Source organism: Plasmodium chabaudi (assembly GCF_900002335.3).
Source record: "Plasmodium chabaudi chabaudi strain AS genome assembly, chromosome: 7".
Classification (NCBI taxonomy): domain Eukaryota; phylum Apicomplexa; class Aconoidasida; order Haemosporida; family Plasmodiidae; genus Plasmodium; species Plasmodium chabaudi.
In genome coordinates this window covers 1015263-1030260 of record NC_030107.2, presented here as the reverse complement: position 1 = coordinate 1030260, position 14998 = coordinate 1015263, and the positions used below count along the sequence as shown (strand labels likewise).

At 24.4% G+C, this 14998-nt stretch overlaps 5 protein-coding genes across 5 annotated transcripts; 3 read left to right on the top strand and 2 right to left on the bottom strand.

Annotated features, from left to right (window-relative positions):
- Positions 1 to 38: 38 nt before the first annotated feature.
- Positions 39 to 2285, bottom strand: PCHAS_0729000 (conserved Plasmodium protein, unknown function; the record flags this gene model as incomplete). The annotated part of the gene is made up of 1 exon (XM_732546.2): positions 39 to 2285. One exon carries the CDS (start codon positions 2283 to 2285, stop codon positions 39 to 41), a length of 2247 nt encoding a protein of 748 aa, XP_737639.2.
- A 1689-nt stretch (positions 2286 to 3974) lies between these two features.
- On the top strand, positions 3975 to 5681 carry PCHAS_0728900 (cdc2-related protein kinase 1, putative; the record flags this gene model as incomplete). Its single annotated transcript, XM_732074.2, has 1 exon — positions 3975 to 5681. One exon carries the CDS (start codon positions 3975 to 3977, stop codon positions 5679 to 5681), a length of 1707 nt encoding a protein of 568 aa, XP_737167.2.
- Positions 5682 to 6163: 482 nt separating this feature from the next.
- PCHAS_0728800 (conserved Plasmodium protein, unknown function) lies at positions 6164 to 8054 on the bottom strand (the record flags this gene model as incomplete). Its single annotated transcript, XM_016797753.1, has 6 exons — positions 6164 to 7027; positions 7172 to 7218; positions 7327 to 7432; positions 7539 to 7622; positions 7818 to 7912; positions 8009 to 8054. 6 exons carry the CDS (start codon positions 8052 to 8054, stop codon positions 6164 to 6166), a joined length of 1242 nt encoding a protein of 413 aa, XP_016653678.1.
- Positions 8055 to 9100: 1046 nt separating this feature from the next.
- Positions 9101 to 11675, top strand: PCHAS_0728700 (conserved Plasmodium protein, unknown function; the record flags this gene model as incomplete). Its single annotated transcript, XM_016797752.1, has 4 exons — positions 9101 to 9176; positions 9430 to 9542; positions 9677 to 10152; positions 10322 to 11675. The coding sequence occupies 4 exons, from the start codon at positions 9101 to 9103 to the stop codon at positions 11673 to 11675; spliced, it is 2019 nt and encodes a 672-aa protein (XP_016653677.1).
- An 859-nt stretch (positions 11676 to 12534) lies between these two features.
- PCHAS_0728600 (memo-like protein) lies at positions 12535 to 14595 on the top strand (the record flags this gene model as incomplete). Its single annotated transcript, XM_016797751.1, has 12 exons — positions 12535 to 12586; positions 12686 to 12767; positions 12877 to 12945; positions 13098 to 13210; positions 13297 to 13417; positions 13533 to 13603; positions 13690 to 13768; positions 13857 to 13917; positions 14041 to 14089; positions 14192 to 14262; positions 14343 to 14396; positions 14527 to 14595. 12 exons carry the CDS (start codon positions 12535 to 12537, stop codon positions 14593 to 14595), a joined length of 891 nt encoding a protein of 296 aa, XP_016653676.1.
- Positions 14596 to 14998: the final 403 nt, after the last annotated feature.

The window sequence follows — 14998 nt, the reverse complement described above, 5'->3', positions numbered from 1 at the left end:
AGGGATTAATAATTAAAGACTTTAGTTTGTCAAAAATATTAATCCTGAATAAAAATATAGACAGGTATATTTATATAATCATGTTCTTTATTTATATTTTTGTAATTTAACTTGACATTTACAAATCCAAATTTTTCTCCTGAAATAGAATTATGGAGTTCTAAATAAATCGTATATTTTGAACTAACACAAAATAGTTTGTCTTTAAACATAACGGATATAGGTAATTCTTTATCGACCTCAACTTCAACTATTATATTATACTTACTATAATTATATATATTTATTTTATATTTCTTATTATTATTTTCTTTTTTTATAATGCCAAAATCGATGCTACTACTTTCTCCTACATTCCAATATTTTTTTTTGTAACAATAATTTTTAAAAATATAATCAAATACATAACTATTTAAAATTCTATTTTCCTTTATGTCCCTATTTTCTTCATTTACACAATTATTACCTTGCTTGTTCATAATATACATATCATTACACAATTCGGGCGTTTCAATAATATGCGTATCTTTGTATCGATCATCTTGTGTTACTTTTTCTTTTTGACAACTTTGATTATTTTCCTCATCACATTTATTATCCATTTTTAATACATCTGTTTGGTTTTCTTTAAGTGTTAATAATAAATTTTCTTCGCTAAATCCGTTTTCAGATTCTATATTTTTTTCAAAATTTTCAACGGGTTCTACTTTCGCTACCTCGACCTTCTTCTGATTCATATCCGTTTTTAAATTTCCAAATTCCGCATTTTTATTTCCTAAAATTTTGTTAATATCATAAAAAGAAAATTTATGTCTAAATATTTTTCGCTTTCTATAATTTTCAATTTCTTCAATACTCCTATAATTTTGATAAAAGTTTAGATACTTGTCTGTATATAAATTATTTAAAGTTTCTATAGTTTTTTTCTTTTCATAAATGTTTAAGAAAAAAAAAAAACTTTTGATTTTTTTAATATCATCTTTTATTGCTTTGATTTTTCTAGTGCTTGTTTTAATTATATAAATCATTATGTAGACAAAGACAAAGAAATTTACTTTTCGGAACATAAGTGCATTAACTTTTTCGGAGCAGTTTTCATAAATATATTCTTTTATTTTTTCCCTTCTATTTATATCAATATTACACCATTTTCCATTTGTTTTCTCACAATTTTTGCATTTTTCAGATACCGGCTCACCATCTTTGCTCAACTTTTTAGAATTGGAATCATTCTTTTCATTAACTGTCTCTTGAAAAGTATCTTCTCTTTTGTGTTCCCCAAGCTTAGAACCATTTTTTGTGCTTCTATTTTCCGTATCATTGTTTTCAGAAGTCTCAACGTCATTTTTTATGCCTTTTTCTGGACATTCCTGAACCCGTTTGGGTTCTTGTTTTTCATAATTTACATCTATCTTATATTTATATTTTTCAAATACACTTTCATCAACTTTGTCGAAATAATTAACTGTAAGAATCCATATCAATTCACATTCCTTTTTCGAGTTTAAAAATGTTTTAATAATATTTAAATCTTCGCATATATTTATAATATCAAACATAGATATATAATTAGAATATAAATTAACGTCTCTAAATAAATTTATTTTATTATGCTCTGTATTATTATTTATATTTTCTACATCTTCTTTTATCTTATCATATAAGTTTACATAAAAATTGTATAATATTTTAAGTGTTCCTATAATTTTCGTTGACTTTGTTTTTACAACAATGTCACTGTTTATTTTTTCGTCTTCCTTTGCATCTGCCTTTGTTTCGGTCGTTTCTTCTGCCTTCTCCGCATTTTCTACCTTCTCTGCTTTTTCTGCCTTTTCTACCTTTTCTGCCTTCTCTGCTTTTTCTACCTTTTCTACCTTCTCTGCCTTTTCTGCCTTTTCTACCTTTTCTGCCTTCTCTGCTTTTTTCTTTTCTTTCCTTTTTTTGCTTCTCCCCTTTTTGGTTTCGTCCGTTTGTATGACATGGGCCGATTCTTCCCCTTCGTTCACATTTTTTGTATTTTTTTTTTGTTTTACTTTTTTTAAATTTTGGTCAGCCATTTCTGAACTATCAGACTCACTAACATTTTCGTCTTTCCCACATCTATCATCCACATGTTCATAAATAATTATTTTTACATTTTTATTTTCGAGATCTTCTTCAAATTTCTTCTTAGCTAATAAATATTCCTTATATACATCTGTGTCTAAATTAGGAGGTTTGATTTTATTAATTCGTATTACATCATATAAAGGTTTATATGCTGGTGGGCCTAGCATTTCCTTCATTCTTTTCCATATGTTTCAATTTTTTTTTATATATAATTTTTTCTACATATTATATGTAGTTAAGATTGCTTAAAATAAAAATAAGAAAGCAATGTTTTATATTTTAACTATATATCGCTAGCTATTTTAATATTTTCTACATCTAAGAAAAATAAAAAATAAAAAATGGTGACTCTTTTTATCACATGCCTATGATTGTATAATACTAATATATGAGCACCATGCGGAAGAAAAATTGGACGCAAACTTTGTCCCTAATTCATGCATAAATATATGCATAATGGATACATGAAATTAATTTATTTTAAAATTTTTTAACTTATCATGGAAGTTCCTTTTTTGTAGAACTACCTTACATGTGTGTGTGCATATAAAAATGCATAAAATTTTATATCATTTTATTTTAAACAGTTTAAGAAAAATTATAAAGTTACTATTCGCTAAATTGATAAATTAAAGAAAAGAAATTCATAATTGTAGAAAATAATTTTCTATTTTATTTATTTAAAAAGAAAGGATAAATATGATAACATGTCTGTTCATTATTTCACTTATTTATATGTGCAAATCAAAAATAGAAACCTTAACTTTTCTCCTAAGCCCTACAATCACTTTATGTCTAACCCTTTTTAATAATCTTAAGCCTTATACACTTATGGAATAGTTATAAAGAAATGTAGCATTATATTTCCATTTTCTTTGAACTTAAACATATCTTAGACATAATTTTAGGTTGCAAAATATTTCATTTTTTACGGCCGTTCATTATGGCCACTCATTATGGAGCTAGCTATAAATACCCCTTCACATATCGAATAACATCATAACAAGCTATACTAAAAAATAAGTTAAATCATATTTTTACTTCTTATACTACACACACATGTATTTACAAACACTCTAGCAATATATGTCCGCCTTAAATATGAAGGAAAACCATTTTCTTTATTCCGCTTTAATGATACCAAATAAACAACACTACTATGAATAAATTATAAAGCTCGTTTAATTTGGTTAGCATATTTACATATTATTTAAAGCATACAATTTTAGTAATATATTTTTTTATAAAATACAATTTAACTATATTATTTTATTTCTTTATTATATATAAAAGAAAGAAAATATTCTCAAACTTTATTTTACATATATATAACACTACTTACATTTTTATGCTTGCCATATTTGTGAATACTATACAAAGAGTCACACTAAAATAATGTGATATTTTTTTAAAAAAATTTTTTAAAATTATCAACTATTGAATAAGCTAATAATCCAATTATATTACATAATTCGCTCAAGCATTAATAGCATAAATTAAAATTATAAAAATAGTTTTTAATATAAAATTTTTAGGAAATATAGGCATATATTTATGAAAATAAGTCGGAGGGAAAAATACAAAAAATTTGACAAACTAATGAAAACGTTAAACAAAAATAATAAAATATTTTTATGCATACAGGACTGATAAATTATTAAAACATAAATTAAAAAATAATAGACTTATAAATCATATTATTTTATAATAAATGGAAAATAAATTTCAAAAACATTTACAATAACTTATGATTTAAATATGATGGACAAACAAATAATGAATAAGTGGATAGCTGAATAAATAAATTAAATATATAAAACAAAAGCTAAACTAATTTGATAAAACTATATCAAATTTTCAAAAGAATGGAAAGAGATATAAAACGAAAGAAACGATGGGATGATAATAGCAACCATTTAAAAAATGATGAACCAACACATAGATATTCATATAATTCTTATGATAAAAAAACGTTGGAAAAAAGCCGTAACGAAATAAATAAACATCGTGATAAAAGAAAATATAAAAATTCACCAGATTCTTATCACATACACAATGAAAAAAAAGAAAATATCAGCAAAATGTCATCTCATCGTTACAGCAAACACAATGATGAACACACCGAAGAATATTCCAAAAAAAATTATGAAAAAAAAAAAAGTTATTACTCAGATCATTATAAAAATAAATTTTCCAATTCCTATGAAAAAACAGCAGATTATAAACGCCCTAAGTATGTAGATCATAAAGACGAGTCCTACAAACATGAAAAGGGACTACAACACACTCCGGATGATATACGAGATAAGAAGCGTGGCAAAGATGAAATTGAGAGCAATTCGAAGAATAATGAACAACACCAAAATGATGAAAATGATTCATATTATTCAAGCAGCGAAAACAAAAGCACTGAAAATAGTAGCAGTAATGATGATACATGCGATGAATATGATAGTAAGGACGAACATTCAAGCGATAATGAAAAAGATCAAATTGATTGTATACTAAATGGATGTCGAAGTATTAAAAATTATAAAAAATTAAATAAAATAAGTGAAGGGACATATGGAACAGTATTTAGAGCTAAAAATAAAAAAACAAAAAAAATTATTGCTTTGAAACAACTAAAAAATTTCTCAAATATGCGCCATGAAGGTTTTGCAATTACATCATTAAGAGAAATAAATATTTTATTACAACTTGAACATGAAAATATTTTGTCAATTAAAGAAGTTATAGTAGGAAAACATTTGAGTGATATATACTTAGTTATGGAATATATTGAACATGAATTGAAAATGCTACTAGATAATAAATCACCAGGCTTTACTATATCTGAATTGAAATGCTTATTAAAGCAACTATTAAGCGGTATTAATTATTTGCACACAAATTGGGTTATGCACAGAGATTTAAAAACAACAAATTTATTATATAGTAATAAAGGTATTTTAAAAATATGTGATTTTGGTATGGCTAGAAAATTTGGACATGTAGATAATCCTAATCTTACAAAAAATATAGTAACATTATGGTATAGAGCTCCTGAATTATTATTAGGAGAAAAATGCTATACCAATAAAATTGATATGTGGAGTGTAGGCTGTATATTTGCAGAATTGATACTAAAAAAACCCTTATTTTTAGGTGAAAATGAAGTTGATCAAATGTGGAAAATATTAAATTTGTTAGGATTACCTGATAAAGAAACATATCCAAAATTTTATGAATATCCTTTTATATCAAAAAATAAAGATTTATTTAAAAAAAAAAAAATTAAAATGAATGTTAATAATCTTCGATCACATTTTCCTAACATAGCTAGCCAATTTTCAGGTCTATATTTATCAGACATTGGTTTAGACTTGTTAAAAAAATTATTAAATTTTAATCCACAAGACAGAATGTCAGCTTCCGAGGCATTAAAACATCCTTATTTTAACGAGTTTCCAAAACCATTGGAAATAAGCGAAATGCCAGTTATACCTGATTCAAATAAAGTTATTAGATCAAATAAATTGTCTAACCATTTTAATTTTATTGATCAAAACAGTATTATGTTTCGTTCATAAAAAAAAAAAATTATATTATAAATTTTAGCTATATTTGTGCATTTTTTCTGAACAATTCATATAAAGTTTATTAAATGCACACACTTTTGTTAAGTAAATTTTTTTGTGCCTTTTTCTAGTACCCTGTCTAGCTATTATTTTTTTAATCTGTTTCAATTTATCTTTTCATAATCCACAATTTTGTTTAATTATTAATTTGTTTACATTATGATTATATTTTAAAAAGTTATTCTTGTATTTTTTTTTTGTTTTATTAATATTATAGTTATCTAAACTTAGATATTTTTAATTTTTAAGTGTAAATAGAAGATAAAACACGTGTATATTATAAAAAATTGTGCTCACAAACAAATACGCATATATATACAATAAGTAACCATACACATCCGCATGGATATGTATACATATTAAGAATGTAAATTAAAAACGGTAGAAAAATGTTTTATCAAATAAATACATTTTTTATATTATAGGCACCTTTACTATGGGTGAAAAAAGTTATCAATTTTAATTTTTTTGTAATCATCGTTATACATATTGCTATAGCAATATAACAATTTATTGTTATGCCTTGTATAATCATGTCCCTGCTGTTTACCTAAAATATTGTAGTCTATATTTTTGTATGTTTCTTCCTTTACTTTATGACTATTTTGAAATTTCGTACAAATTTTGGTTCCCTGATCATTTGTTGTCTTTGTTTTTTTACTTTCTATATTTTGTTTCCTTCCAAAATTATTGTCACTAGTTATATGCTCATTGGTTAAATAATTTTTTGTAAAACTGGAATTATTCTCTTTATCTAATTCCTCTTCATATCTGAAAATGTCATTATTATCCATATGCATGTCCCCACTATTTATGTAATAGTTATGATCTTTAAATTTGTCATAAGCATATTTTTGTCTATCATTGTCATATATTTTTGAATAATCTTCTTTAACAAATCCATGTCTATTTTTTATATCGGAATAATTGCTTTTGTTTTGTTTATATGAATTAATAAAATTGCCATTTCCATTTGTCGTGTCTCGATATATATTTTTATTATTCAAAATGGTTCGAGCATTTTCATGCATAAATTTTATTTCGTTATTATTATAAGGGGCATTATTTATATCAGTAGTATAATTTTGAAATATTTTTTTTAAAATGACTTGTTCATGTAATAAATTAAAATTTTGTCCATACTTTTTATTTTTTAAAATAGAACAATCTTTGCATATATAAGTTTTTATATTACTATAATTATTATATGAGCATAACATATTTTTAATGTCCTTATAATGTTCGCAGCTACAACATAATATTTTTTTCTGTAGTCTTTTTCGTGGTGAACTAAAATCCTATTAAATTTTAAATATACATATATTTACATTTTAATTAGTCTAAATACATATTGCATGCTCATTAAATAGCTTCAACCATTTATGAATTTCACAATATTCTTTCATTTTTATTTTTACAACTTCATGCTATTTTTTCCCTACCATCGCTCCGTTTGGAGAAAATAATTTTATTTTATCTATTACATGAACTAAAAAAAATTAGAAAATATAGAATATGTAAATATACACTAGCTATATTGTACTATAGCTAAGACGTTTTATTTAATGTGCATGAAGCTTGTGTGTGCTTCCCTTACCTTTTTCTTTATTTTTTAATAATTTCATAAGTTTGTTTTTTATTCCCTTGGAAGCATTTTTATGAATATTCGGCTTAATTCTCAAATCGACTCCTTGCAACTTTAGCTGTATTTTAATTTAAATAAAAAAAATATGTACATATTTCAAAGTATAAATGGATAGGAAAAAATGCATTAAAAATTGAGAAAATGCTGCTTCTTTTTTTTATTACAGTTAATACACCAGATAAAGTTAAAAAACTTATATTAATTCTTTCGATTTTCAAGTAAACGATTTCTATATCTACGTTTTTACTCTTGAAGAAGAAAAAAAATATGTATATGTATTGGCTAGCTGGCTAAAATAAATATGAACATGGAATAAAAAAAATATATTGTAGACAAAAATACAATTTTTTAGTAAGCTATCAAATGAGTGGTGATAAGTATAAATCATTATATATACATGCACGCCATATATTTATTGGTAGACAATATGAAAAAATAATAACTTTTAAAAAATTGTTGATTTCATCGTTTTTTATTATTATGTTTCGAATTTCAACTCCAGCATTCATGTTCATGGTAATAAAATTATTGTCATACGCTACAAAAAAATTTCAGTAAAAAATACATAAAAAAGGTGATATAGCTATACTATTTGGAGCATATCGTAATATTTTTTATTTTTTTCGGTGTTTACATTCAAAATACTTCCCGAAGAATATCCTGAGTAGCATATCAATCATTTTCCCCTCGAATAAGTTCGCTAATACTTTTCCAAATCAAATGTAGTTCTATGGGCATTACTTCAATTTATTAGAGTTTATATTAACAATTATAAAAAAACAAATGTGTAAATTGTAGTAGCACAATATTAAATGGTTTGTTTTGTATTTTTTTTTAAATTAAATCCACAAAAAAAATTATATGTACATAAGACAGGTCTGTTCATAACTAACATTTTAAAAACAAAAAAAATATATATAATTAGTATACAAATTAATTATATATATGCATATTTAAAATGTAAACAAGCCTAAAGGTATTTTTTGATATAGAAAATTTGTCTTAAACAAAAGCTCTTTTATTTTTATTAATTTTTTAACAAGCATATATGCATAAGCATAATTTTTTTATTTTTGTAGATTTTTATTTTTCCTTATTTGTTATAACTTGAAATTTATAAAGATATTAGAAATAAAAATATATATAATAAGAATACGATATTATTTTACGCATTATGAATTCCCTTTTATTTATTTTACGTTTTTTATTGAGTGTGCATGTTTAAAAAATAATTTTTATTCCATATCCTTATTCACATTTCTCTCTTTTTTTAGACAGCTTTGAAATGAATTTGTTTTGAAAATTTTTATGTAAATGTGACTAAGTAAATGCTATATTTTATTAAACAAATTTGTAATCATTCCCCATTTTAATGTAGTATATTATGAATATATATATGTGTCTTTTGTATACTTTTTTCCATTTATACCCTCATATACATACACACACATATAAGTATGGATATAGATTTATGTATGCATGTATGTATAAATGAATATCGTCCTATAACATTTCCTTATTTTATTTAACCAAATAATCTATGTTTATTTCTACTACTTAGCCTTGAAATATATATTTATTTATATTTTTTTTTCAACTACCTCCTTTTTAATAACAACACCTGAATTAGTATACATAAATACGGGACGAACTTTCCATTTTTTATGCCCCCAAAAAAACAAAAAAATAAAATACACAATGCATAAAATTAATAGAAAAGGTGAAAATGTATGAAACTAAATCGTCTTTGAGATATTCTTCAAAAAAAAGTTCATCCTATGAAAAGGAATTATCATCCACAAGTACTATAATAAAATTATTTTTTATCTAGCTATTTTTTTTGTTATATAGCTAGATTTATCTTTGAAAATGACCTAACCTGGTCATGTTGTTTTATCATTTTTAACTTTATTCACCTGAACTGTTCATATATTTATGCATTTTTGTACACATTTTATATAGCCATTATTTGGTTTATATATATTCAGAAAAAATATATGAAACACCTTATTAATACCCACAACATAATTTAATCTGTATTTCCTTATTTTTCAGGCTTACAAATAAAAAAAAATAGAAATGAAATAATAAAAAATAAAGTTTATTGTCCCATCGAGCTAAAAAATGTATATAAATTATTAGAGGATAGCGACCAATTATTGAAAAACGTAATCATATGCATATATTAAAGTAGATATATACAAAATGTTGATAAAAATAATTGCATAGTCCATGTTTTTCCTTTATTTTTAACAATTCATATATATACACACATATATATTTGCACACACAATGCATTTAGAAAGATCTCAGTTTGGAAGAACTGATTGAGCACAACAACAAAATAGCTGAATTCACAGAGTTATGTGAAAATTTCAAAGTTAATACAAATAATCAAAATAAACCAGAACTAAATAAAACATATAATTCTATAGAACAAAATATGCAATATTTAAATAAGCATATAGAGACAGCTAAAAAAGATAGTATTACTTTAAAAAAAAAATTAAAAAAATCGACAGATCCATTATTTTATTCTACACTAGAACAAAAATATAAACAAACATGTTTAGATATTGAAAGTAAAAAAAATGAAATAAAATTTTTAAAAGATATAATAAGAAAAAATGAAAGATTACTAGATTCGAATAAAAAAAAGCCAAATAAAGTGGCTCTAGAAAAAGAGTATAAAAATTTGTTAGGGCAACAATCAAACATATGCTCTAGATTAATACAACTCCAAAATGGAAACAAATTATATGAAGAAAATATATGCAAGTAGGCTATTATTAATTATGCACTCTCAAAACGAATTCAACATATAATAGTTTATGTAATAGTAAGTAATTCCACTTAGTTATAGACACACAAATATGCCCACACAATTTTTAATTTTTTTATTCCATTTTTTTTATTTCATTTTTTTTATTCGCTGATTACCCCTCAGAATAGATGTACAACTTGAAGAAATTAAAAAAAAAATGAATGAACTGAAAATAGACAGGATGAATGAAAATGATAACCCATTAGAAGAATTCAATAATTTATCTAAAGATGTTTTAGAAAAAAGAATATTCACACTTAACACTAAAAGAGATGAACTTAAAAAAGAAAAAAATAATGTTATAAATAATTTAACCACTATACTAACCAAATTAAAAAAACAAATATCGAATTTAGAAAGCGAAAAAAATAATTTATTAAACGAAGAAAAAAATAATTTAGATAAATATCAAATTTTAAAAAGAACTATAAATACTAAAATTAATAAAACAGAAAACAAAATAAAAATATTTAAAAAAAAAAATATTATAGAAAAAAGAGAAGATAATAGTGAATCTATAAAACCAGAAATTATTCCACAAAAAGGTAAACCAAATAATTCGAATGAAAAGGTTTCTGAAAATGAAACAAATTTTATCGAAAATTTGTTAGACCAGGAAAATAATTCATATAATGCTAATGATAACCAAATGGCATTTTCAAAAGATGAGGATAGCAAGGAAGAAAAACAAGAAAATAATAATAATACCGACACAACCTCTAGTTTTAATAAAAAAAATAAATATTTCATTCCCGATTTTGAAGAAGAGATACTCTTAAAACTTCAAGAAAAGGTGAACGAAAAACTGGGGAATGATGAAAGTGATATAGACATAAATGAAATTCATCCCGAAGAGGAAAATTCCGATGGCGTATATTCTAATCGAGGAAATGCTAATGACGTAAGTTCAAATGGGATCGATGAAATATTAACAGAAGTTGATAATGTAGATGTAGAAAATAAGGATCAAGAATGTAATGCCTCTGATGTTTTGTCGAAAAATTCGAGTATGAACGATAAAGCACATAATGAATACCATGATGAAGAACCAAATGAGGTAACACCTTCTTTAGCCACTTCAAATAATAGTGATATAAGTAAAATAGACGATGAAGAAATTCATCAAAATATCAAGGAACCCGAAAAAGAAGAATCGACTAATATGGAAAACGAAGGAAATAATATCTCCGATGAATCAGATGCAATTATGAACAGTGGATCTATTAAAACCCCATCATACATAAGCAACGTCGAAGATGTTGAAAATAATGTAGATGTAGAAGAGTTAGAACAAAATGATCAAGTAGAAGTTTCGATTGACACCCCAGGAGAAAATAGCGCAGACTCCGAGCATCATCAGGGTGCTCATGAAAATGCAAGTCCCCATGAAGAAACTGCAGAAGTTGTAGAGGCTGACGACACATTGAAGGATAAAACTTCCCAAGAATGCCCGCAGAATGATGGTCATGACTTATAAAACCAAATAAGCAAAAACGAAAGAGTACTATACATGCTAAGTAAAATAAACCAGAATAAACATACGTAACAATAAAATGGTTTAATATTCAAACATGTTTGCAACTTTTTTTAAGGCCATGCCTCATGTATTTATGCATTAACATGACTAGCCATATATTTTTTTTTGAATGTACATAATAAATTTACTATCTGTAAAAATATATATGCATATCCAAATAATAAAATTATTTTTTAATGAATAAATCTGCGAATATGATTATATAACTTAAAAATTTAAAAATAATATTTCGTATTTTATGTTATTATGGACATGTGGAAAAAGACGTGATGAAATGGTTACCCCCTTTAGCTGATTATTAAACATATTAAATATTTTATAAAAGAAAAATCAATTATTATATTTGTTAAGATTTATACTATTTGTATTATGTATACTATTTTTATTAAAATTTTATAAAAATTTAATTTTACACCTATAGGAAAATCGATACTCCTTTAATATAAATAGAATATGTACATCATACGTAAAAATAAAATTTTTATTATTAACATATTCATTGTTTTACACTTGAAAATTTATTAAAATGTGATAGTAATAAATTATTTACTTAAATTTTTCAAAGGAAATATATTTTTTTTAGAAAAGAAATCGAATTAAATATATAAATTAAATAAAAATGGTCAACTAAAATTTTCTCCCCCCCTTTGGAAAAATAACCATATTATAACAATTATATATTTTTTGGGTGCTCATAAATTTTAATAGTAACATAATTTTTTTAAAAATAACATAAAGAAATAAGAATAAAATAAAAGAACAATAATAAGGAAACATATTTTTTTAAAATAGTTTAATCATGTCAAATTATAGAAGAGCATATCATTCTGGTTCCTGGTATTCCAACAACAGTAATAATCCAAATATTTATAGAATAAATAAAAATAAAAGTATAGCCATATATCCGTACAAAATACCTACATGTTTAATTTATTCATTTATGACTATAGGCAATGTATTGAAAAACTCCATAGAGTCGCTTTTTGAAAAAATCAATTTACCAAAGCAACAAGTGAAAGCTGCTATTTGCCCGTAATTAAAAAAATACATATTACATATAATAAATTATTATCTTTGCATATATACATTACATATATTTTTACACATAAACAAACCCTATTGGATATACCTTATTTTAAAGCCATGCAGGATATGCATACTGTCTTGAGACAAGTTCCCACGTTTATTCCTGTATAAACGTTGAAAATATGTTAGTAAAAATGTTCGAAATTGATATATAACCTATTTAATGATTATGCAAAAAATTATTGCCGTTCAGAATTTTTTTACACCTTTAATGATTTTGTAATAAAAAAATTATTAATTGTTAATAATTTTTAATTTGGCTGTTTTTTATTTCAGAAAAAATATTTTTATTCTTGGCCCAAATCACCATATTTACAACAAAGGGTGCTTACTTCCACAAGTTGATAAATATGAAACACCTTTGGGGTTTTTGCAAATCAACAAAAATGGTAATTTATTAGTTAGTAGTGTAAATATATATATGAATAAAATAGCCAGCCTTATTTCACATTTATAAATATTTATTTCACTTTAGTTATATCAGACATTATGAACAATGACACACAAAATTTATATGACTACATTGATGAGCTTGATGATGAGGAGGAGCATTCAATAGAAATGCAGCTCCCACTAATAAAATATATAATTAAAGAGTAATGCCCATTCTTTTACTGTTTTATTTTTTTACTATTGTCTGGAATGACATACTACGAAAAAAATAATGACTTAACCCACCAATGCATATTTTATTTTGCACACACTTTTCAGAAAAGACATTAAAATTGTGCCAATCTATGTTGGATGCATAGGAAATGATGTTAACAAGATTAACGAATTTTGTGAGAAATAAAAAAAGAAATATGTCTACTTACTATCCCATATTTATTCTTTCTTATATATAATATTTTTTTTTAATTTAATATAGGCAACCCTTTAAAGAAGTATTTTCAAGACGAAACAAATGCATTTATATTTTCTTCCGATTTTTGTCACTATGGACGAAGGTAATCACACTATCTTAAAAAATGTTATAAATTTTTTTACACCATTTTTACAATGTACACTATTATAATTGAAACTTTTTTCTCTCAGATTTAGCTTTACAAACATATTGGAAAAATATAACGATAAATATATTCATAAAAAAATTGAGGTAGGCCAATTTAATTAAGGCTTGATAAAAGCATGTATATATACAACAATTAAACCCATTTACATATTCTTACGACACATTATTACGACACATTATTTTATTACTTTCCCCACCAAATTAAAGAATATGGATAAAGACGGAATTAGTATTATCACGAAGCACCATATACAAGGTTACTTAAATTAATACTCTTATAATTGCCCCCCAAAAATGTTCACTTTTTTATATACTATGGTTTACAAACAGCTAAAAATACTAATTTTATTTTTTTCAGACTTTATTGATTATTTAAAAAAAACTCATAACACCATATGCGGATCTAACCCCATAAAAATTATGCTTCAAGTAATATGTCACCATTTATTATTAGTTCATATTTTTACTTTTGTTATTTTACAAATTTACTTAATTTTTTTTGCCCACAGTTAATTCAGTCTTTCCCCGGAAATTTATCAACACAGCTAATGCATTATTCGCAGGTATGTATATTTCACTATCATATACCATTTCGAAATGTAGTTCCAACTACCCGTTTTCGTATGCATCCTTATTTACTTACATATTCATTATGTACATCCCTTTGTTACCTTATTTTTTATTCCCTTTCAGTCCAACGCTGCTCAAAGTGCAAATGACTCATCAGTTTCTTATGCTGGAATTATTTCCCAACTTAGTTAATAAAATTAAGTCTCTATCTTTAACTAAATAAATAGGACTACAAAGTTAGGTGAATATAAATAATTAATTTGATTGCCACATTTTTTTCCACGTTTTTTTCCACATTTTTCCCCACGTTTTTCCCAACATTTTCTGCATTTACACACTAATGATATGCTCCCAATTAAACGCCTTTCGTGAAAATAACATGTTCGAAAATCGAACCCATAACTAACCTTTCTATTATGATAAACAAAATTATTTAATTCAAATTATTAAAAACAATCAAATTGTAAAGCTAAATAAATATAAAAGGGAAACATCCCTACAAAGTTAACTTAAAGCAGTAATAAAAAAAAAATCATGATAAAAATGTAACAAAATAAATAATCGAATCCAAATTAGTCAAATAGCTATGCATAAA